At 42.6% G+C, this 24,828-nt stretch overlaps 1 protein-coding gene across 1 annotated transcript in view; it reads left to right on the plus strand.

Annotated features, from left to right (window-relative positions):
• The window catches only part of ASH1L (ASH1 like histone lysine methyltransferase), a 233,924-nt gene that overhangs the window by 162,621 nt on the left and 46,475 nt on the right, over window positions 1-24,828 (plus strand). Inside the window, 4 exon segments of the mRNA XM_033196131.1 lie at window positions 1,626-1,720; window positions 19,687-19,760; window positions 21,248-21,293; window positions 21,407-21,515. Of these exon segments, the coding sequence (XP_033052022.1) occupies window positions 1,626-1,720; window positions 19,687-19,760; window positions 21,248-21,293; window positions 21,407-21,515 (324 nt within the window).

Here is a 24,828-nt window from a genome sequence, read left to right on the forward strand (position 1 = left end):
TCCCAGCACTTTGGGAGGCCGAGGCAGATGGATCACCTGAGGTCAGGAGTTCAAGACCAGCCTGACCAACAGGGTGAAACGCCATCTCTACTAAAAATACAAAAATTAGCCAGGCGTGGTGACACATGCCTATAATCCCTGCTACTTGGGAAGCTAAGGCAGGAGAACTGCTTAAACCTGGGAGATGGAGGTTGCAGTGAGCTGAGATCATGTCATTGCACTCCAGCCTGGGTGACAAGAGCAAAACTCCATCTGGGAAAAAAAAAAAGAATTAAGTAGAGCTTTAAGCTAAAATATAGTCATAATTAAATGAGGCTCTTCTAAGGCCCTTTTTTCTCATTTTTCTTTTTTGTTTTCCTTCTGTTTTTCCCCCTTTATATATTTATGAAATCTCTTGAGATCTCATTTTAAACTTTAGGAAACAAACCAATAATATGAGTAGAAGACACAAGCCTAGAGAGACATGGTGGAATAAAAGCAAGAGAATAATATAGTGAGTAGATGTTGAGCAAGAAACTGAGGTTTTGAAGCTTAAATCTCCTTCCCAACTACTAAAATCAAGGCAAGTCGCTCAGTCTTATACAGCATCTTTCCGCTTACCTACTTCACAGTATTGATATAAAGTAACCAAATATAAGGCAGTCATTGTAATCAGATCTAAAATTTGTGTTCCTTCTCCAAAACTGTCGGAGAAAATAAAAGAGCCTCTTTCTTTTCTTTCTTTTTTTTTTAAAAATAGAGACAGGGCCGGGCGCGGTGGCTCAAGCCTGTAATCCCAGCACTTTGGGAGGCCGAGACGGGCGGATCAGGAGGTCAGGAGATCGAGACCATCCTGGCTAACACGGTGAAACCCCGTCTCTACTAAAAAATACAAAAAACTAGCCGGGCGAGGTGGCGGGCGCCTGTAGTCCCAGCTACTTGGGAGGCTGAGGCAGGAGAATGGCGTAAACCCGGGAGGCGGAGCTTGCAGTGAGCTGAGATCCGCCACTGCACTCCAGTCCGGCGACAGAGTGAGACTCCGCCTCAAAAAAAAAAAAAAAAAATAGAGACAGGGTCTCACTTGTTACCCAGGCCAGTCTCAGATTCCTGGGCTCAGGCAGTCCTACCACCTCAGCTTCCCAAAGTGTTGGGATTACAGGCGTGAACCCCCATGCCCAGAAGAGCCTCTTTCTTAAAGATAATTTCAGAAGTAAAGACTTTTTTTTTGGCCGGGCGCGGTGGCTCAAGCCTGTAATCCCAGCACTTTGGGAGGCCGAGACGGGCGGATCACGAGGTCAGGAGATCGAGACCATCCTGGCTAACACTGTGAAACCCCGTCTCTACTAAAAAATAGAAAAAAATAGCCGGGCGAGGTGGCGGGCGCCTGTAGTCCCAGCTACTCGGGAGGTTGAAGCAGGAGAATGGCGGTAAACCCGGGAGGCGGAGCTTGCAGTGAGCTGAGATCCGGCCACTGCACTCCAGGCCGGGCGACAGAGCGAGACTCCGTCTCAAAAAAAAAGACTTTTTTTTAAAATTTTTCAATGTACTTGGTACCCTCTCCTCATAGAATGATCTGTTATCTGTATTTGACTACAGGAAGAAATTTCTTTGCCTCTGACTGTTTCCTATTCTTTTTTTTATCACAGCCCAAAGAGTCGATTGATCCAATTAAAGAAAGAGAAGCTGGAGTATACTCCAGGAGAGCATGAATATGGATTATTCCCAGCGCCCATTCATGTTGGTAAGTACTGAGTCCACACAATATATTACTGAGAAGAAACAGTATTTCCTGGGTTTGAGGGAAATGTCTTTTTAATCTTGTTATTATTTCTGTTTCTCCAGTGGGATCAAGCTCTTCTTTACCATTTTACTTAAACTTACTCTGAAGAATTTTTTTTTTTTTTTTTTTTTTGAGACAGAGTCTCGCTCTGTTGCCCAGGCTGGAGTGCAGTGGCCGGATCTCAGCTCACTGCAAGCTCCGCCTCCCGGGTTTATGCCATTTTCCTGCCTCAGCCTCCTGAGTAGCTGGGACTACAGGCGCCCGCCACCTTGCCCAGCTAGTTTTTTGTATTTTTTAGTAGAGACGGGGTTTCACCGTGTTAACCAGGATGGTCTCGATCTCCTGACCTCGCGATCCACCCGTCTCGGCCTCCCAAAGTGCTGGGATTACAGGCTTGAGCCACCGCACCTGGCCCTACTCTGAAGAATTTTGTACACTGTTTGATAGTCAGGGATTCACAGTGGCATAAATCTTGTTCACTGGAGCCTTAATAAATAACACTGGGCCAGGCATGGTGGCTCATGTCTATAATCCTAGCACTTTGGGAGGCCAAGGCAGGTGGATTGCTTGAGCCCCGGAGTTGATGGCCTGGGCAACTTGGTGACCCTCTATCTCTACAAAAAATAAGAAAGTTAGCTGGGTGTGGTGGCGCAGGTCTGTAATCCCAGCCACTCTGGAGGCTGAGGTGAGAGGATCACCCAAGCCTAGGAGGTTAAGGCTGTGGTGAGTCTTGATCCTGCCACTGCGCTCTAGCCTGAGTTGACAGAGAGAAATCCTATCTCTAAAAAAAATTAAATAAATAACACTATGTCTGTACCTTTTGTTTCCCTAGGTATGTCATCTAGGAAAAACCAAGTAGTAGCCGTTCAGTGTCAAATACTTTCCACGTTCAAAAACATATGATTTATACACACATATGATCAGAGAAAGAGGCCCCACTGCTTTTACTGAGTATCTGCTTGAAAATGGAGTGATATTTATTCTACTGTTCATTCTTGGCAAAAATGTCAAGGCTTTGTTAAGCATTTGGATTGTAGTACCTTCTAGGACCGTATTATTGAGCTTATCAGATAAGTAAAAGGTACCAAGAAGTCATTCTAAGTTCCTCCCATTTTTTTTCTGTCCCTTATCCAGTTCATCTCCAAGTTCTGTTGTGTTTCTATCCCTGAAATATATCCTACTTCTCTCCAAATCCCATTGCTATCTCTCAAGTCTGTGACAATAATATCTTTTCTTCAGGCTGCTGCAATGGCCATCTAACAGATCTATTTCCAGTCGTGTTTCCATGTGGCCCAGCCTCTACTCAGTAAAAACAGAAATTATTTTTTAACCTAACCTAGATCATACTTTTTTTTTTTTTTTTTTTTTTGAGACGGAGTCTCGCTCTGCCCCGCCCAGGCTGGAGTGCAGTGGCCGGTCTCAGCTCACTGCAAGCTCCGCCTCCTGGGTTTACGCCATTCTCCTGCCTCAGCCTCCCAAGCAGCTGGGACTACAGGCGCCCGCCACGTCGCCCGGCTAGTTTTTTGTATTTTTTAGTAGAGACGGGGTTTCACCATGTTAGCCAGGATGGTCTCGATCTCCTGACCTCGTGATCCGCCCGTCTCGGCCTCCCAAAGTGCTGGGATTACAGGCTTGAGCCACCGCGCCCGGCCCTAGATCATACTTAAAACCTTTTCATGGCTTACCATCAGATTAAAAAGCAAACTTCTTGACTTGAATGATCTGGTTCCTGATTACCCCATCTCTCCCCATTTATTCATTCCCATCTCAATCTTATTCACTATATTGTATCATACTGGCCTTCTTTCAGTTTCTAGAACATGGCAAGATTCTTCCCACCAGAGGGTCATTATGCTTGTTATTCCCATTGCCTGAGAAGCTCTTTTTCAGAGTCTTCCCATGGTTGGTTTCTGCTACTCTTTTAAGGATGATCTTAATGTCAGTATCAGCTTCAATACCATTTTCTTTAAAATAATTTTCCTGATTATCTCACCAAAAGAGGCTTCACCTCTCTTTGTTATAAGTAACATCACTCTCTATATCTGTAATTACAATGTTTATTTATTTATCTGTCTCCTCCATTAGATTATAATCTCCTGTAGTACAGGATCATTGTCTTTCTTACTCTCCCTAGATTTCTCAGTACTTGGTACATAATAGAATTTTATCAAATATTTGCCATACAAATGAAAGAAAAGGAGAAGGCTGGGCATGGTGGCTCACGCCTGTAATCCCAACACTTTGGGAGGCCTAGGCAGGCAGATCACAAGGTCAGAGATCGAGACCATCCTGGCTAACACAGTGAAACCCCATCTCTACTAAAAAGTACAAAAAATTAGCTGGCCATGGTGGCGGGCGCCTGTAGTCCCAGCTACTCGGGAGACTGAGGCAGGAGAATGGCGTGAACCCGGGAGGCGGAGCTTGCAGTGAGCAGAGATCGCGCCACTGCACGCCAGCCCGGACAACAGAGTGAGACTCTGTCTCAAAAAAAAGAAAAGAAAAGAAGAAACTAGGATAAAATATTGAATGTAGATGGCAGGTTTTCTTCATATATTCAGTTTGTTTGAACAAAATTGCTTTAAAGGGGTTCATTAAACACATAGTTTGAAACCAGGAGCACCTTAATTGTATACTTGATGTTGATTCTATGTCTTGTAGTGTTTTTTTCAACTATGATTCTCTTGACCCTCTTGACTGTGGAGCTCTTGTTTATATTCTGATTAGCTAATCCCCTTTTCTCCATGAGAGAGTTCAGTACCAGCAGTTTTTTAATCAGCAGACAGAAACAAGTTCTTCAGTAAAGATTAGTTTGCTTGAATTATTCTGTGTTGGGTGGCTGTAGACAGATTTAACTACAACATGGAGTTACAAGGTTTAATTCTCAGCTACATAAACTTTACGTGTGTTTACTTAATGAAGGTAAGAGTAAGTTCCTTATTCTCTAGAATTAGTGCCAAAGCTCTTTTGAAGGAGTCTTTTGTATTTACTAATGAGATCATAGCAGTGGAAGCAGGCTCTCAGCAAATTTAAAATCTGCTTATGATAAATAGGCTTTGAAAATAAGAACTAGGCTGGGCGTGGTGGCTCACACTTGTAATCCCAGCACTTTGGGAGGCTGAGGTGGGTGGATCACTTGAATCCAGGAGTTCAAGATCACGCCATTGCACTCCAGCATGGGTGACAAGAGTGAGACTCCATCTCAAAAAAAAAAAAAGAAAAAAAAAAAAGACTAGGAATTCTACTTTTGTTATTGAAAGAGTAGATTATATCAGGCTCACCCTCCCGGGAATAACAATTATCCACCTGTAATCCCAGCACTTTGGGAGGCCGAGGCCAATGGATCACCTGAGGTCAGGAATTCAAGACCAGCCTGGCCAACATGGTAAAACCCCATCTTCACTAAAAATACAAAAATTAGCTGGACGTAATGGTGCATGCCTGTAGTCCTGGCTCCTCAAGAGGCTGAGGCATGAGAATCACTTGAACCTGGGAGGCAGAGGTTGCAGAGAGCTGAGATCATGCCACTCCACTCCAGCCTGGGCAACAGAGCAAGACTCTCAAAAATAAAAATAAAAATAAAAAAAATTCATCAACCGGACAAATTTAAAACATAGTAATCCTAAATCACTGGAGAGCAATCAAAAGCAGGCACAAACTGAAGAAAAATCAATAATTAGAAGAAGAGAAGCACACTGGTTGCATTTCCCACTTGTATAGCTCTTTGTCTGTGGCCAGGTCCCAGTTAGCAGTACAAGTAAGCACTTAGAAACCTTGAATCTTACTGATTATTTAAGGGCCATGTTTCAGGACAGCTACGGCAGCAGGAAAGTGAGGGATAAAATGCTCATGGGGAAACTGCAAATTTTGCATATGAACTCAAGCCACATATCCAGGTAACTGACCCCTAAACTGTGTATATATAGCCAGAATTCAGTAAAGTTGTTAAGACTAAAGATACTAAGTAGGGATTTCAGCTACTGCCTACCCCATGAAAGACAGTGTTACAGATTTTGGTTCACCCACAGTAACTGCTTCTCTAATGCAAAGAAACACTTCTTTTCTTTTCTTTCTTATTTTTTATTTTTTTTCTATTTTTTTGAGATGGGGGTCTCATTGTGCTGCCGAGGCTCAAGTGCAGTAGTGCAATCTTGGCTCACTGCAGCCTCTGCCTCCTAGGCTCAAGTGATTCTTCCACTTCAGCCTCCCAAGTAGCTGGGACCACAGGCATGCACCACCACACCTGGCTAATTTTTTTGTAGTTTTGATAAAGATGGGGTTTCACCATGTTGCTCAGGCTAGTCTCAAACTCCTGAGTTCAAGCAATTTGCCCACCTCAGCCTCCCAAAGTGCTGGAATTACAGGCATGAGCCACTTCACCCGGCCGAAACCAGTTCTTTTCATAGGGTAATAACACAATTGAGAATCTCTGCAACGTGTTACTTATAATGTCCATAATTCAATCCAAAATTACTGGATGTTAATAAACATGAAAATATAACTCATATTAAGAGAGAAGGTAGTCAACACTGACAATTTCCAAGGTCATCCAGATGCTGAAAATAGCAGACAAGGATTTTAAAGTCATTGTTATAACTGTGTTCAAGGATGTAAAGGAAAATATGCTTATTATGAATAAGCAGATAAATCTTAACTTAAAAATGGAAACATAAAAATTTTTAAATGAACAATAGCCAAATGAAAGTCCCAGAACTAAAACATATGTGTCTGAAATTTTAAAACACAAAATGTAGATTTAATAACAGATTGAAGATGGGAGAAGTGTCAGTTGAACTTGAAAGTATATGAATATAAATTGTCAGCCAGGTGTGATGGTTCACAGCTGTAATGCCAGCACTTTGGGAAGCAGGTGTATCACCTGAGGTCAGGAGTTCGAGACCAGCCTGGCCAACATGGCAAAACCCCACCTCTGCCAAAAATACAAAAATTAGCTGCGTGTGGTGGCATGCAGTTGTATTCCCAGCTACTCAAGAGGCTGAGGCAGGATAATCGCTTGAGCCCAGGAGGCAGAGGTTACAGTGAGCAGAGATTGTGCCACTGTACGCCAGCCTGGGCAACAGAGCAAGACTCCATCTCAAAAAAAGAAAAAATGTGTCCAGGTGCAGTGGCTTAAGCCTATAATCCCAGCACTTTGGGAGGCGGAGGCGGGTGGATCACCAGGTCAGGAGATTGAGACCATCCAGGCTAACACGGTGAAACCCCGTCTCTACTGAAAGTACAAAAAAAAAATTAGCCGGGCGTGGTGGCAGGTGCCTGTAGTCCCAGCTACTCAAGAGGCTGAGGCAGGAGAATAGTGTGAACCCGGTAGGTGGAGCTTGCAGTGAACTGAGATCACGCCACTGCACTCCAGCCTGGGCGACAGAGCGAGACTCCATCTCAAAAAAAAAAAAAAGGAAAGAAAAAGAAAAAGGGGGGAAAAAATTAACTGCAGATGTCTTTAATAAGATAAGGAAATTCCTTTTTAGTTCTGAGAGCTTTCTGCAGAAGTCTTTAGAATGAATTTTTTTCTATAGTTGTTTTTTTTTTCCTCTTAAAGTCTTTGTCAGGTTTTGTATTAGGCGTAGACTAGTCTCATTAAATTAGTTGGAAAATTAGTTTTCTCCTCTGTTTTCTGGAAGACTAGTATTACTTCTTTCTCAAATATATACCAGGCTTCACTAGGGAAGCCATTTAGAACTGAAATTTTTTATGTGAATAATATGGTAAGGTACTCAATTTATTTAAAAGATATAGACTGTTCAGATGTTCATCTTGACTCAGTTTTGATACGTTGTATTTCTAAAGGAACTTGTACATTTTATCTAAATTATTAAAGATATTGGTATAACATTATTTATAATATCTCCTTATTAGTCTCTTAATGAGTCTAGGACCTATAGTGAGATCAGCTTTTTTTATTTTGGATACTGGTAAGCCACCACACCCGGCCTGATATCATTCTTAATGGTGAAATGTTGAATGCTTCCTCCTAAGATTGGAAAAAAGAGTTGTCCACTCTTGATTCAGCATTGTATGGATGTTCTAGGCAGTGTATTACAGTCACGAAGATGAGTAAGAGTCATCATAATGATCAGGAAGCAAGAAATGAAATTGCTTCTGTTTATAGATGACATGATTGTTTATATAAAAAAAAATCCAAAGAAATCACACCAAAAAAAAAATTAAAAAAGCTACTGGTAATAGTAGCAAGATTACTGGAAAATCATCAGTATTAAAATATCAATTGTATACTCTGAACATTTGATGTGGCAGTCATGCTCCTTGGTATTTTCTTAAATAATCTGAAAACATGTCTATTGAAAACCTACAAAAGAAAAACCTACACACAGATGTGTGTTTTGTTTTTGTTTTTGCTTTCTTTTGAGATGGAGTCTCGCTCTGTTGCCCAGGCTGGAGTGCAGTGGTGCAGTCTTGGCTCTCTGCATTCTCCTCCTCCCAGGTTCAAGCAGCTCTTGCACCTCAGCCTCCTAAGTATCTGAGACTGCAGGCATGCGCCACCACGCCCAGCTAATTTTTATATTTTTAGTAGAGACAGTGTTTCACCATGTTGACCAGGCTGGTCTCGGACTCCTAACCTCAAGTGATCCACCCACCTTGGCCTTCCGAAGTGCTGGAATTTCAGGCATGAACTACCATGCCTAGCCTCTTTTTTAAAGCCTTAAATAAACATATATTCAGATAATATAAATATATATCTCCAAGTAAAGGGTTTATTTGGGAATAATATACAATAAGTAGGCTTGGTGTGGTGGCTCACACCTGTATTCCCAACACTTTGGGAGGCCAAGGCTGGCAGATCACCTGAGGTCAGAAGTTCAAGACCAGCCTGGCCAACATGGTCTCTACTAAAAATAGAAAAAAATTAGCCAGGAGTGATGGTAGATGCCTGTAATCCCAGTTACTCGGGAGACTGAGACAGGAGGATCACTTGAACTCAGGAGTGGAGGTTGCAGTAAGCCAAGATCACACCATCACACTCCAGCCTGGGTGGCAGAGCAAGACTCTGTCTCAACAAAAAAAAAAAAAAAAAAAAAGAATTAGGCCAGGCATGGTGGCTCATGCCTGTAATCCCAGCACTTTTGGAGGCCGAGGAGAGAAGATTGCTTGAGGCCAGGAATTTGAGACCAACTTAGGCAATATAGTGAGAACCTCTCTCTATAAAGCAATAACAACATTTGCCAGGTGTGGTGGTACATGCCTACTCAGAAGGCTGAGGCAGGAGGATCACTTGAGCCCAGGAGATCAAGGCTGCAGTGAGCTATCATTGCACCAGTGCACTCCAGCCTGGGTGACAGATCAAGTCCCTGTTTTCTATGAAAAAAAAAAAAAAAGAATTGCAATTCAGCACACATAGACCAGGGTCATCCCTAAGTGTATCTGAAAAACAAAGAGAAAGGCTGGGGTTGTATTGAGCAAAAGAGGAAGGTTGGAAGAAGGTCAGCCAGGCACAGTGGCTCAAGCCTATAATCCCAGCACTTTGGGAGGCTGAGGCTGAGGCTGAGGCTGAGGCTGTTGGATTGCTTGAACTCAGGAATTTGAGACCAGCCTGGACAACATAATGAAAACCCGTGTATGCAAAAATTAAAAAAAAAAAAAAAATTAGCCAAGTGTGGTGACATGCACCTGTGGTCCAGTTACTTGGGAGCCTGAGGCAGGAGGATCACCTGAGCCTGGGAGGTTGAGGCTGCAGTGACCTGAGATTGCACCAGTGCACTCTAGCCTGAACGACAGAGTGAGATCCTGTCTCAAAAACAAAGTAAGAAAAGAAAAAGGTCACTGGTGCAGTCGTCATTGGTGAGTGGCAGCAGTTACTAGGTAAGACATAGTCTTAGTTATAGTTAGATCCTTGTGAATTTTCTGTTGAAGTGCAAAATCAGTTCCTGGATCAGGGACCTTAGTGCCCTCCCCCATGGCCTCCTGACTCCGTTTTAGTTGGATATGGTATGAATGATTCCATTTTGTCTAATCAACTTTCACACCTCATTCAGACTTACACCAGCAAGCACCTACTGAGGAGTGTTTTCTTTTTTTTTTTTTTTTTTGAGACGGAGTCTCACTCTGTCGCCCAGGCTGGAGTGCAGTGGCGCGATCTCGGCTCACTGCAAGCTCTGCCTCCCGGGTTCACGCCATTCTCCTGCCTCAGCCTCCCGAGTAGCTGGGACTACAGGCGCCCACCACCTCGCCTGGCTAGTTTTTTGTATTTTTTAGTAGAGACGGGGTTTCACCGTGTTAGCCAGGATGGTCTCGATCTCCTGACCTCGTGATCCACCCGTCTCAGCCTCCCAAAGTGCTGGGATTATAGGCTTGAGCCACCGAGGAGTGTTTTCTTAAGCAAAAGTTCCTTAAGCTGATAAACAACTTTATTTTGCAAAGTCTCAGGATACAAAATCAATGTACAAAAATCACTAGCATTCCTATACACCAATAACAGTTAAGCCAAGAGCCAAATCATGAATGAACTCTCATTCACAATTGCCACAAAAAGAATAAAATACCTAGGAATACAGCTAACTAGGGAAGTGAAGGATCTCTATAAGGAGAATACAAACCACTGCTCAAAGAAATCAGCGAAGACACAAATGGAAAAACATTCCATGCTTATGGATTGGAAGAATAAATATCGTTAAAATGGCCATACTGCCCAAAGCAATTTATAGATTCAGTGCTATTCCCGTTAAACTACCATTGAAATTCTTCATAGAGCTAGAAAAAAATGATTTTAACATTCATGTGGAACCAAAAAAGAGCCTAAATAGCCAAGGCAGTCCTACACAAAAAAAGAACAAAGCTGAAGGCATCATGCTACCTGACTTCAAACTATACTACAGGGCTACAGTAATCAAAACAGCATGGTACTGATACAAGAGCAGACACATAGACCAGTGAAACAGAATAGAGAACCCAGAAATAAGACTGCACACCTACAACTATGTGGTCTTTGACAAACCTGACAAAAACAAGCAATGGGGAAAGGATTCCCTATTCAGTAAATGGTGCTGGGATAACTGGTTAGCCATATGCAGAAGATTGAAACTGGACCCCTTCCTTACAGCATATACAAAAATAAACTCAAGATGGATTAAAAACTTCAATGTAGGCCAGGCGAGGTGCCTCATGGCCTGTAATCCCAGCACTTTCGGAGGCTGAGGCATGTGGATCATTGAGGCCAGCAGTTTGAGACCAGCCTGGCCAACATGGCAAAACCCCATCTCTAATAAAAAAGCAAAAATTAGGGTGTGATGGCACATGCCTGTAATCCCAGCTACTCAAGAGGCTGAGGCATGAGAATCGCTTGAACCCTGGAAGTGGATGTTGCATTGAGCTAAGATCACTGCACTCCAGGCTGGGCAACAATTCAGACTCCATCTCACAAAAAGATATATATATATATATACTTCAATGTAAAACCCAAAACTATGAAAACCGTGGAAGACAATCTAGGCAGTACCATTCAGGACACAGGCATGGGCAAAGACTTCATGACGATGCCAAAAGCAATTGCAACACAAGCAAAAATGGACATAGAATCAAAGAACTTCTGCACAGCAAAATAAACTATGAACAGAGTAAACAAACAACCTATAGATTGGGAGAAAATTTTTGCATACTGCACCTGACAAAGATCTAATATCCAGCATCTATAAGAAACTTAAATATACAAGAAAAAACCCCATTAAGAAGTGGGCAAGGCTGGGCGCAGTGGCTCATGCCTGCAATCTCAGCACTTTGGGAGACCAAGGCAGGCAGATCACTTGAGGTCAAGAGTTTGAGACCAGTTCGGCCAACATGGTGAAACCCCGTCTCTACTAAAAAAAAAATAGAAAAATTAGCTGGGCTTGGTGGTACATGCCTGTAATCCCAGCTATTCGGGAGGTTGAGACAGGAGAATGCTTGAACTCCGGGCGGCAGAGATTGCAGTGAGCCAAGATAGTGCCACTCCACTCCAGCCTGGGCAACAGAGTGAGTCCGTCTCAATGAAACAATAATAATAATAAAATTTTTTTAAAGACACTTGGCAAGGTGCAGTGGCTCACATCTGTAATCCCAGAACTTTGGGAGGCCAAGGCAGACAGATCACTTGAGGTCAGGAGTTTGAGACCAGCCTGGCCAACTTGGTGAAACCCCATCTCTACTAAAAAAAAAATACAAAAATTAGCTGGGCATGGTGGTGTATGCCTGTAATCCCAGCTATTCAGGAGGCTGAGACAGGAGAATTGCTTGAACTCCAGGTGGCAGAGGCTGCATTGAGCCAAGATCGTGCCACTCCACTCCAGCCTGGGCAACAAAGTAAGACTCTATCTCAAAAAAATAATAATAATAATAATTTTTTAAAGACTTTTGGCCAGGCGTAGTGGCTCACATCTGTAAACCCAGCACTTTGGGAGGCCAAGGCAGGCAGATCACCTGAGGTCAGGAGTTTGAGACCATTGGCCAACATGGTGAAACCCCATCTCTACTTAAAATACAAAAAATTTAGCTGGGCGTGGTTGTGGGCTCCTGTAATCCCAGCTACATGGGAGGCTGAGGCAGGAGTATCACTTGAACTCAGGAGGCAGAGGTTGCAGTGAGCTGAGATTACACCACTGCACTCCAGCCTGGGTGACAGAATAAGACTCCATCTCCAAAAAAAAAAAAAAGGTGGGCAAAGGACATGAACAGACACTTCTCGAAAGACATATACGTGGCCAACAGTCATGTGTCTCTCCCTCCACTGCCATAGTGTCAGAGGAGGTATAGCCGAGTCACTTTTACCAACACCTAGCAATAACATAACTACCCCACCACAATGTCAGTGGAGACCCCTTGGGGAATTGGAATTCTAACCATTCCCTAGCAGTAATGGGGAGCTTACCCATCCCCCAACACTCAGATTTCAGTGGAGGCCTAGTAAGCAACTTGGAATTTACTTATAGCTGGCAGTAATGAGGCAGCTTTATCCCTTTTCTGCTGGAGCAGTTTCAGAAAAAGCCAGCTAAAATACAAATTTCATAAAATCTAGAGCCTTATACTACTGCAAAAATGTTTAGCTTTGAATTTAAAATCACATGTTATTTGCCAAGCATGGTGGCTCATGCCTGAAATCCCAGCACTTTGGGAAGACAATGTATGTCCACACCAAGACGTTAGAATTATCCGGCAAATTTTTAAAGCAGTCTTGATAAAAATGCCTTAGCGAGCAATTGTGAACATACTTGAAACCAAGAAATAGAAGAAGATAATTTTTCATATTTTATTTTATTTTATTTATTTACTTATTTTAATTTTTTGAGACAGGGTCTTGCTTTGTTGCCCAGTCTGGAGTGCAGTGGCTTAATCTCGGCCCACTGTAGCCTCTGCCTCCCAAGTTCAAGTGATTTTCCTGCCTCAGCCACCCGAGTAGCTGGGGTTACAAGCATGTGCCACCACACCCGGCTAAATTTTGTATTTTTAATAGAGACGGGATTTCACCATGTTGGCCAGACTGGTCTCGAACTCCTGACTTCAAGTGATCCGCCCTCCTTGCCTCCCAAAGTGGTGGGATTACAGGCGTGAGCCACTGCACCCGGCCAATAATTTTTTTAAATTAGAATTTTTATAACTGATTCAGTAATTGAAATAAAAAGTTCAGAGATTTTGTGAGAGAAATTGAACCAGGAAAAACAAAAAAAAGCATTCAGAGATAGACTTAAGAGCAGAATGAATGGGACAGAGAAAATAATCTATGAACTACAAGATAGAATAATACATATTACTCAGTGTATACAACAACATAGAAAATAGACTTAAAAAAAAGACTGAGGAGCTTGTGAGAATATGACAGAAAAAGCAAATGTGTGTTTTCGGAGTCATGGAGAGAAAAAAAGGGCATAGATGAAAAGCACCTTAGTAAATAACGACTGGAAACTTACCAAATTTGGTGGGAGAGAGAAATCTCTGTATTCAAGAAGATTAGCAGACTGCAAACAGGATAAACTCAAACAAATATATGCCGAGACACATAATCACATTTCAGAACACTAACAAAACAATTTTAGGCTGGGCGAGGTAGGTTACACCTGTAATACCAAATACTTTGGGAGGCTGATTGCCTGAGCTCAGAAGTTTGAGACCACCCTGGGCAACATGGTGAAACCCTGTCTCTACAAAAAATACAAAAAAAATTTGCCACTCATGGTGGCACATGCCTGTCATCGCAACTACTCGGGAGAGCGAGTCTCAGAAAAAATAAAAAACAAAACAAAACAAAAAACACCAGTTTTAAAGTAATGACAGAGAAATTACCGCTACCTATAGGGATAAAACAATTCAAATGACAATAGATTTCTCATCTGAATCTATGGAGGCCAAATGGAAGTGACACAACATTTTTCACATCTTGAAAGCAAAGAATTGTCAGCTTCAAATTTTCTAACCAATGAAAATATCTGTCAGGAATTAAGAAGAAATGAAGGCATCTTAGATTAAGGAAAATTAAAGGAGTTTGTTGCCAACAGATGTACCCTATGAGTAAAGGAAGTTCTGTGAACAGAAAGGAAACAGTTTTTAAAAAAGACACTTTGGAACATTAGGAAGGAAGAATATGGTAAGCAAAAACATGGATATATACAATAGGCTTTCCTTCTCCTCTTGAGTTTTTTCTAAGTTGTGTTTAATCATTGAAGCAAAAAGTTTTAACACTGCTGTATTGTTTTAACTACTTTATTAAGACACAATTCACAGACCATCCAATTTACTCTTTTAAAATAGACTGTGGTTTTTGATGTACTACATTTTTTAACTTCCAGTAAAATTCGGTGTCAATTAAGTGACAATTCAGTGTCTTTAAGTACATTCACATTGTTGTATGACCATGACTGCTGTCCATCCCCAGAACTTTTTCATCATCCCTTACTATAACTCTGTACCCATTAAACTGTAACTCTCCATTCTCTCTTCCCCTCAGCCTCTGGTAATCACTGTCTATTTCTTTGAAAATGGGATTGTATATAATACCTGTTGTTTTGTGTCTGCCTTAATTCACTTAGCATAATGTCTTTAAGTTTCATCCATGTTGTAGTAGCAGTACTATCATGTGTTGCTTAACGATAGGAATACATTCTGAGAAATGCATTTTTTTTTTTTTTTGAGGCAGAGTGTCGCTCTGTCGCCCAGACTGGAGTGCAGTGGCCGGATCTCAGCTCACTGCAAGCTCCGCCTCCCGGGTTTACGCCATTCTCCTGCCTCAGCCTCCCGAGTAGCTGGGACTACAGGCGCCCACCACCTCGCCCGGCTAGTTTTTTTTGTATTTTTAGTAGAGACAGGGTTTCACCGTGTTAGCCAGGATGGTCTCGATCTCCTGACCTCGTGATCCGCCCGTCTCGGCCTCCCAAAGTGCTGGGATTACAGGCTTGAGCCACCGCGCCCGGCAAGAAATGCATTGTTAGGCAATTTTGTAATTATGTAAACATAGAATGTACTTACATAAACTTAAATAGTATAGCCTAACCAGGCTATATGGTATAGCCTCTTGCTCCTAAGCTACAAACCTGTATATCATGTTACTGTACTGAATACAGTAGTCAGTTGTGACACAGTGGTATTTACATATCTAAATGTAGAAAAGGTACAGTAAAAATACAATATAAAGGATAAAAAATGGCAGCCCACTATGGGGCACTTACCTGAATGGAGCTTACAGGACTGTGATTGAGTGGAGGGTCAGTGATTGAGTGGAGAGTGAATGTGAAGGCCTAGGACATCACTGTTACACTACTGTAGATTTTATAAACATTGCACACTTAGGCTACATTAATTTTTTTTTTCCTCAATAGTAAATTAATCTTAGCTTTCTGTAGCTTTTTTACTTTATAAACTTTTAATTTTTTTTAACATTTTGACTCATAACTTAGCTTTAAACATGAACACATTATACAGCTGTACAAAAAAAATTTATGTCCTTATTTTATAAGCTTTATTTTTAACATTTTTTCTTCTTTTTAAACTTTTTTAGTTAAAAGGGAAAACAGGGCGGGGCATGGTGGCTCACGCCTGTAATCCCAATACTTTGGGAGGCCAGAGCGGGCAGATGGCTTGAGTCCAGGAGTTTGAGACCAGCCTGGGCAACATGGCAAGACCCTGTCTACAAAAAATAAAAAATTAGCCCGGCATGGTGGCATGTGCCTGTATTGCCAGCAACTTGGCAGGCAGAAGTGAGAGGATCGCTTTAGTCTGGAAGGTCGAGGCAGCAGTGAGCCATGATCCTGCTATTGTACTCCAGCCTGAGTGACAGAGTGAGACCCTGTCTCAAAATAATAAAGAAAAAAAAAAAAGAGAGAGAAATCTAAGACACAAACCCACATTAGCCTAGGCCTACCCAGGGGCAGGATCATCAATATCACTGTTTTCTCCCTCTATGTCTTGTTCTACTGAAAGGTCTTCAGGGGCAGTAACACTTATGGAGCTGTCATCTGATATGGTAATAATGGCTTCTGGAGTATCTCCTGAAGGATCTGCCTGAGACTATTTTTGTTTTGTTTCTTTTTTTTTTTTTAAGACAGTCTCGCTCTGTCGCCCAAATGGGAGTGCAGTAGCGTGATCTCAGCTCACTGTAAGCACCACCTCCTGGGTTCATGCCATTCTCCTGCCTCAGCCTCCTGAGTAGCTGGGACTACAGGCGCCCACCACCACATCTGGCTAATTTTTTGTATTTTTAGTAGAGACAGGGTTTCACCATGTTCGCCAGGATGGTCTTGATCTCCTGACCTCGTGATCTGCCTGCCTTGGCCTCCCAAAGTGCTGGGATTACAGGTGTGAGCCACCACACCCAGCCTGGTTTGGTCTTTTGAGACAGAGTCTGTGCTGTTGCCCACTGGAGTGTAATGGCACGATCTGGGCTTACTGCAACCTCTGCCTCCCAGTTTGAGCGATTCTCCTGCTTCAGCCTCCCAAGTAGCTGGGACTGCAGGTGTACACCACCACACCCAGCTAATTTTTGTGTTTTTAGCAGAGATGGGCTTTTACCATGTTGGCCAGGCTGTTCTCGAACTCCTGACCTCAAGTGATCCACCCACCTTGGCCTCCCAAAGTGCTGGGATTACAGATGTGGGCCACCACTCCTGGCAAGGCTGTTTTTGTTTTGTTTTGTTTTGTTTTCCTTTTTTTTTTTTTTTTTTTTTGAGACTGTGTCTCGCTCTGTTGCCTAGGCTGGAGTGCAGTACGTGATCTTGGCACACTGCAACCTCCACCTCCACCTCCACCTCCACCTCCCAGATTCAAGCGATTCTCCTACTTCAGCCTCCCAAGTAGCTGGGATTACAGGCGTGTGCCACCACACCCAGCTAATTTTTGTATTTTTAGTAGAGTTGGGGTTTCACCATGTTGGCCAGGCTGGTCTCAAACTCCTGACTGCAAGTGATCTGTCTGCCTCAGCCTCCCAAAGTGTTGGGATTACAGGCATGAACCATTGTGTCCAGCCAAGGGGTGGTTTTTCGTTTGTTTGATTTTTTTTTTTTTTTTTTTTTGAGATAGAGTCTCACACTATCGCCCAGGCTGGAGTGCAGTGATGCAATCTTGGCTCACTGCAACCTCTGCCTCTCAGGTGCAAGCAGTTCTCCTGCCTCAACCTGCCGAGTAGCTGGGATTACAGGCGCCCACCACCACGCCCAGCTAATTTTTTATTTTATTTTATTTTATTTTGAGACAGAGTCTCGCTCTGTCACCCAGGCTGGAGTACAGTGGTGCGATCTTGGCTCACTGCAAGCTCCGCCTCCCGGGTTCACGCCATTCTTCTGCCTCAGCCTCCTGAGCAGCTGGGACTACAGGCACCTACCACCACGCCTGGCTAATTTTTATTTTATTTTTTATTTTTTATTTATTTATTTATTTATTTTTGAGACGGAGTCTCGCTCTGTCGCCCAAGCTGGAGTGCAGTGGCCAGATCTCAGCTCACTGCAAGCTCCGCCTCCCGGGTTTTCACGCCATTCTCCTGCCTCAGCCTCCCGAGCAGCTGGGACTACAGGCGCCCACCACCTCACCCGGCTAGTGTTTTTTTGTACTTTTTAGTAGAGACGGGGTTTCACCGGGTTAGCCAGGATGGTCTCGATCTCCTGACTTTGTGATCCTCCCGCCTTGGCCTCCCAAAGTGCTGGGATTACAGGCTTGAGCCACCACGCCCGGCCACGCCTGGCTAATTTTTTTGTATTTTTAGTAGAGACCGGGTTTCACTGTGTTAGCCAGGATGGTCTCTATCTCCTGACCTCGTGATCCACCTGCCTCGGCCTCCCAAAGTGCTGGGATTACAGGTGTGAGCCACTACGCCCGGCCAATTTTTTGTATTTTTAATATAGACGGGGTTTCACTGTGTTGGCCAGCCTTGTCTCTAATGCCTGACCTAGTAATCCACCCGCCTCAGCCTCCCAAAGTGCTGGGATTATAGGCATGAGCCAGCGCACCCAGCCAAGGCTGTTTTTTAATAAATAGGAGTATACTCTAAAATAATGATGAAAAGTATAGTATATTATTAATATAAACCAGTAACAAAGCCATTTTATCAAGTATTATGTATTATACCTAACTATGTCTGCTATGCTTGTATTCAACTGGTAGCGCAATAGGTTTGTTTACACCAGCATCACCACAAACACATGATTAACACTTTGTACTGCAAAGTTACAACAACTAGGAGAAATTTTTCAGCTCCCTTATTACCTTCTGGGACCACCATCATATATGCAGTCTATTGTTGACTACAACAACACGACTATATGTATAAGAATTTCATTCTTTTGGCCAGGTGTGGTGGCTCACGCCTGTAATCCCAGCACTTTGAGAGGACGAGGCAGGCGGACCACCTTAGGTTGGGAGTTCCAGACCAGCCTGACCAACATGGAGAAACCCTGTCTCTACTGGAAAAAAAAAAAAAAATTACAAATTTAACTGATCATGATGGCACATGCCTATAATCCCAGCTACTCAGGAAGCTGAGGCAGGAGAATCGCTTAAACCCAAGCGGCAGAGGTTACAGTGAGCTGAGATCGCGCCATTGCACTCCAGCCTGCGCAGCAAGAGCAAAACCTCCTCTCAAAAAAAAAGAAAAAAGAATTTCATTCTTTTTTAAGGCTGAATAATTTTATATGAAACAAAAACAAAAAATCAAACAAAATTACTAAGTACTGTTTCAATAGGTAGGAAAAAATGTTAAAAGATCATAAATTTGCCTGGAAAACTTCTCAAGTTATTTAAACACAAGAATTTCTCCTTTTTGTAATCAACGTTAGGTTATGCGTAATAATGAAGGAGAGCAGGTGCCAGATGCTCTACCCTTAGTAATTTTTAATAATAATAAGATATTTAATAAGCTTCATAATGACCTGTGTGTTTTTGGTTGTAGTTTTGCTATATTTGTTGTTTTATGTAGACTATTATACTTAAAATATATCTTTAGCATATATCATGTGAAGTATGGTGGGAAAGAATAGCTAAAATTAAAAATTGGTGGTGGAGGCCGGGCGCGGTGGCTCAAGCCTGTAATCCCAGCACTTTGGGAGGCCGAGACGGGCGGATCACGAGGTCAGGAGATCGAGACCATCCTGGCTAACACGGTGAAACCCTGTCTCTACTAAAAAATACAAAAAAATTAGCCGGGCAAGGTGGCGGGCGCCTGTAGTCCCAGCTACTCAGGAGGCTGAGGCAGGAGAATGGCGTGAACCCGGGAGGCGGAGCTTGCAGTGAGCTGAGATCTGGCCACAGCACTCCAGCCTGGGCGGCAGAGCGAGACTCCGTCTCAAAAAACAAAAAAAACAAAAAAAAACAAAAAAAAATTGGTGGTGGAAAAATCCTTAAATATTAAATATTTTTTTAGTCAGTACATATTAGTTCTTGTAGCTGTTTGACCCCTTTTTATAAGCAAATATCAGAATAGGTACTGAAATTGATAGTGTTTTTTGTTTCAGGAAAGTATCTAAGACAAAAGAGAATTGACTTCCAGCTTCCTTATGATATCCTTTGGCAGTGGAAACACAATCAGGTACAGAGAGCCTGTTTTACCAGGTTTCATTCTTAAATGGTAAAGGGGGAGGGGAAATGCAAGTGTTTTTCTTTCTCCTTGTTATGTTTTCATCTTAGGAGGTTTTCAGAAGTGTCCCTGTGAAGGTTAGAACTAAGAAAAATGAATTTGCATCCATATTTAATGTGACCTATCTGCCTTTACTCTTACTGCAAAATAGCAGTGGGTTGCTGCTTTCCTAGGCAACCTTCTGTTGTTATTCTGGACTTTTATTTTGGTAGCAAATTTTTTGTTCTGTAACAGTTCTATCTGATGCAGGCCTCAGGAGAATTTAGATGTACTGCCAGTAGCACTAAGAAATTTCAGACTTTATTTTTGTTGGCTCCTTCTTATCAGTTTGAAATTTATTTTTCACATGCAAAAGAGATTCGTCTACCAAAGGAAGCAGGGAAATGTTTAACACTCTTGCACTTTTAAAAGATCTTTAAATATATTGGTAACTAAAAATAGGAAGATGCTGTTTTTTTTCTCTTGCTTCCCAAATTGAAAAGTTTTTCCCCAGTGATTTTTGTATTAGCTTATAGCACCCAGGTCCCATATTGTGAACGACCATTGGGAAATAGAAATAGTCACGCAATTGAGGTGAATAGATTTCCTGAGTTCTGTCAAAATGCCACCAAAGGTTAATTTTGGAAAGCCAAAATTGACATTCCCCTCTTCATTCTCTTCTCCAATGGCCTCTCTTGAATTCTGAGAGTATTAATATGTTAGATATTGTCTCAGTTTTTATCAATGAAGGAGAGAATGCTTTGAACATACTGACTAGAAAATGATGGTGGGATTATTCCAATGTATTAATAAACAGTCTAGCTTAGTGCAAGTTGCTGTTTGTTTTGTACGGTCCCTTATGGCAAAATGCTGGAAGATTGCCTCTCTTTTAATGCATTCTTTTTTTTTTTTCTTTCTAATGTCTTCTTGATTATAATGTGAGACCTCCATTTTGCCTGCCTGCCCTCTCTCCTTTATTCACTAAATTAATTGCCTTAATTAAAATTGGAAATGTTTTGCTACAATTCTCAACCTGAAAAGCCAGGGTACTCATCTTTTTAATTTCATGTACCCGCCCAGACATCTAAATAAGCCCTATAGCATGTTGTTTTCCTTTCTTTTGACAGAAGCAAATTGAATCTTAATTTGTCCAGATGAGTAGCTTTGGTCTCCAGTGTGATTTTCATTTAAGTCTGCCCAACAACATGCCGAAGAAACATGTAATTCCACTTCTATAAACTATTTAGTGCTGCTTCTGTGAATCTTTTTCTCACCTTTTATTCCAGAGTAAAAAGAGATCACACCAAGAGTTTCCCTAAAATGTATCCCACCCAAAATGTCTTGCAATATTTCCAGATGAGTAGAGCACACAGAAAATTTCCTGTATTTTTAGTGATTGATGCTGCCATCTGGCATTTGAAGTTAAATGCTATATCAAGATTTTTCTTCTTTTCTTCTAGCTATACAAAAAGCCAGATGTCCCACTGTATAAGAAAATTCGTTCAAGTGAGTAACTTGGGAGCTATTTTTTCTGCCTCTGTACATCAATGTCCTTCTGAGCCTAGGACTTGAAAAATTATCCTGTATGTTCACAAATTATTCTTTGCTTTCTTTTCAAGATGTCTACGTTGATGTTAAACCCCTTTCTGGGTACGAAGCTACCACCTGTAACTGTAAGAAGCCAGATGATGACACCAGGAAGGGCTGTGTTGATGACTGCCTCAATAGGTACTGTCATGCTTTGATTTCTCTGAAGCATAGGCTTTAAGGTATACATACAACACTTCCTTTGGAAGGTACAGTTAAATAGCCTCTTTCATTTTTCTTCAAGAAGTTGCATAAAGATACATAAACTATAGTGGGTGGGCATAATACAGAAACAGAAAATGAATGAGATTTAGTCTTGTGTGCGCCTTGGTTGGTTTAAATCCTTTTACTTTTTTTTTTTTTTTTTTTTTTTGAGATGGAGTCTCCCACTGTTGCCCGGGCTGGAGTGCAGTGGCACGATCTTGGTTCACTGCAAGCTCTGCCTCCCGGGTTCACGGCGTTCTCCTGCCTCAGCCTCCCTAATAGCTGGGACTACAGGCTCCTGCCAACACACTTGGCTAATTTTTTTGTATTTTTAGTAGAGACAGGGTTTTACTGTATTAGCCAGGATGGTCTCAGTTTGACCTGGTGATCCGCCCACCTCGGCTTCCCAAAGTGCTAGCATTACAGGCATGAGCCACTACGCCTGGCCAATCCTTTTACTATTTATGAGACCTGAGGAAAGTTATTTAATGCATCTAATAAAAGTAATACCTTACCTTGTCTATAGAGGGTTCGTGGAAATTGTATGAAACTGTTCATAAACAATGTTTGTGAAGTTTTGGCTTGGGGGTATTTTTTTTTTTTTGAGACGGAGTCTTGCTGTGTTGCCCAGGCTGGAGTGCAGTGGCCAGATCTCAGCTCACTGCAAGCTCCACCTCCTGGGTTTACGCCATTCTCCTGCCTCAGCCTCCTGAGTGGCGGGGACTACAGGCGCCCGCCACCTCACCCAGCTAGTTTTTTGTATTTTTTATTTTTTTATTTTTTTATTTTTTATTTTTTATTTTATTTTTTTTTTTTTGAGACAGAGTCTCACTCCGTCGCCCGGGCTGGAGTGCAGTGGCTAGTTCTCAGCTCACTGCAAACTCCGCCTCCCGGGTTTACGCCATTCTCCTGCCTTAGCCTCCGAGTAGCTGGGACTACAGACGCCCGCCACCTCGCCCGGCTAGTTTTTTGTATTTTTTAGTAGAGACAGGGTTTTACCGTGTTAGCCAGGATGGTCTCGATCTCCTGACCTCGTGATCCGCCCGTCTCGGCCTCCCAAAGTGCTGGGATTACAGGCTTGAGCCACCACGCCCAGCCCCTGTATTTTTTAGTAGAGAGGGAGTTTCACCATGTTAGCCAGGATGGTCTCGATCTGACCTCGTGATCTGCCCGCCTCGGCCTCCCAAAGTGCTGGGATTACAGACTTGAGCCACTGCCCCTGGCCTTTTTTTTTTTTTTTTTTTTTTTTTAAGAGATAGGGTCTCACTGTGTTGCCCAGGCTGGATTCAAACTCCTGGGCTCAAGTAATCCTCCCACCTCAGCCTCCTGAGTAGCTGGAACTATAGGCATGTGATACCGTGTCCAGCTCATAAAACATTAAGCACAGTCCTAGGTACCTTCCTAGCTCTCAATATATGATTGCCATAATGAGGAAGGAGAATAGGACAGTGGCAGTGAGAGTGAAGGGGAAGGGCATGATATATTTTAGAAGAAAAGTATGTTGATAAACCATTGGCATATAGGAGATGTGCTCTTCATATAGGGGATATATTCTCTCTCTGACAATGAAGTATGGAATCTAACTGAATTAGAGATAAGAATTATGAATTTGGCTGGCATGGTGGCTCATGCCTGTAATCCAAGCACTTTGGGAGGCTGAGGTGGGTGGATCACCTGAGGTCAGGAGTTCGAGACCAGCCTGACCAACATGGAGAAACCCCATCTCTACTAAAAATACAAAATTAGCCAGGCGTGGTGGCTCATGCCTATAATCCCAGCTACTGGGGAGGCTGAGGCAGGAAAATTGCTTGAACCTGGGAGGCAGAGGTTGCGGTGAGCCAAGGTCGTGCCATTGCACTCCAGCCTGGGCAACAAGAAGGAAACTCCATCTCCTAAAAAAAAAAAAAAAAAAAAAAAGAATTATGAATTATGACTTTGATTTGAGTCTATGTAATTTTTTTTTCTTTTTTCCTGAGATGGAGTCTAGCTCTGTTACCCAGGCTGGAGTGCAGTGGCGTGATCTTGGCTCACTGCAACCTCTGCCTCCCAGGTTCAAGCGATTCTCCTGCCTCAGCCTCCCGAGTAGCTGGGATTACAGGTGCCCACCACCACACCTGGCTAATTTTTGTATTTTTTTTAATTTATTTTTTTGAGATGGAGTCATGTTCTGTCACCAGGCTGGAGTGTGGTGGTGCAATCTCAGCTCACTGCAACCTCCACCTCCCGGGTTCAAGTGATTCTCCTACCTCAGCCTCCCAAGTAGCTGGGACTACAGGCATGAGCCACCACACCTAGCCAAGAGACTATATAATTTTAAATGACACTGAAATTTCAAAATGGAAATGTCTAATAGACAAAGGAGTGGATATAGAATTTGTTGTTTTAGTAACAACGAACATTTGCAGCAAAATAAAAAAGAATCAGTGAATTTTACATCAGTATTTCCTGTTCTGGATAGTTCTAATGGCTAAAGGTAGCTTCCTTCTTCTCTAGTCAACTGTGCATGTGGTCTGAAGGAAATCAATGTTTTAGTTCTTCCTGCTTCAGCATGCCAGTTGGGAAATTCTACCTTACCTGCATCACTGTAAATTTACACTTTGTCATTTTATGTACATGTAGTTTCACATAATGTTTTGCATACTGATTTTCTTTACTCACAAATATTTTAAATGCACACTTTTATTAAACAGTGTGGTCCAAAAGCTCAGTATTTTTATTTATTTATGACACAGGGTATCACTCTGTTGCTCAGGCTGGAGTGCAATGTCACCATCACAGCTCACTACAACCTCGACCTCCTGGACTCAAGCAATCCTCCCGTGTTAGCCTCCTGAGTAACTGAGACTAAAGGCGCATGTCACCACGCCTGGCTAATTTATTTATTTATTTTTTTTTTATTTTTTATTTTTTATTTTTTTGAGACGGAGTCTCGCTCTGCCACCCAGGCTGGAGTGCAGTGGCCGGGTCTCAGCTCACTGCAAGCTCCGCCTCCTGGGTTCACGCCATTCTCCTGCCTCAGCCTCCCAAGCAGCTGGGACTACAGGCGCCCGCCATGTCGCCCGGCTAGTTTTTTGTATTTTTTAGTAGAGACGGGGTTTCACCATGTTAGCCAGGATGGTCTCGATCTCCTGACCTCGTGATCCGCCCGTCTCGGCCTCCCAAAGTGCTGGGATTACAGGCTTGAGCCACCGCGCCCGGCCTTATTTATTTATTTTTAACATAGAGACGGGATCTCGATACTTAGCCTAGG

This window comes from Trachypithecus francoisi, unplaced genomic scaffold (assembly GCF_009764315.1).
Source record: "Trachypithecus francoisi isolate TF-2019V2 unplaced genomic scaffold, Tfra_2.0 Lachesis_group5, whole genome shotgun sequence".
Lineage (NCBI taxonomy): Eukaryota > Metazoa > Chordata > Mammalia > Primates > Cercopithecidae > Trachypithecus > Trachypithecus francoisi.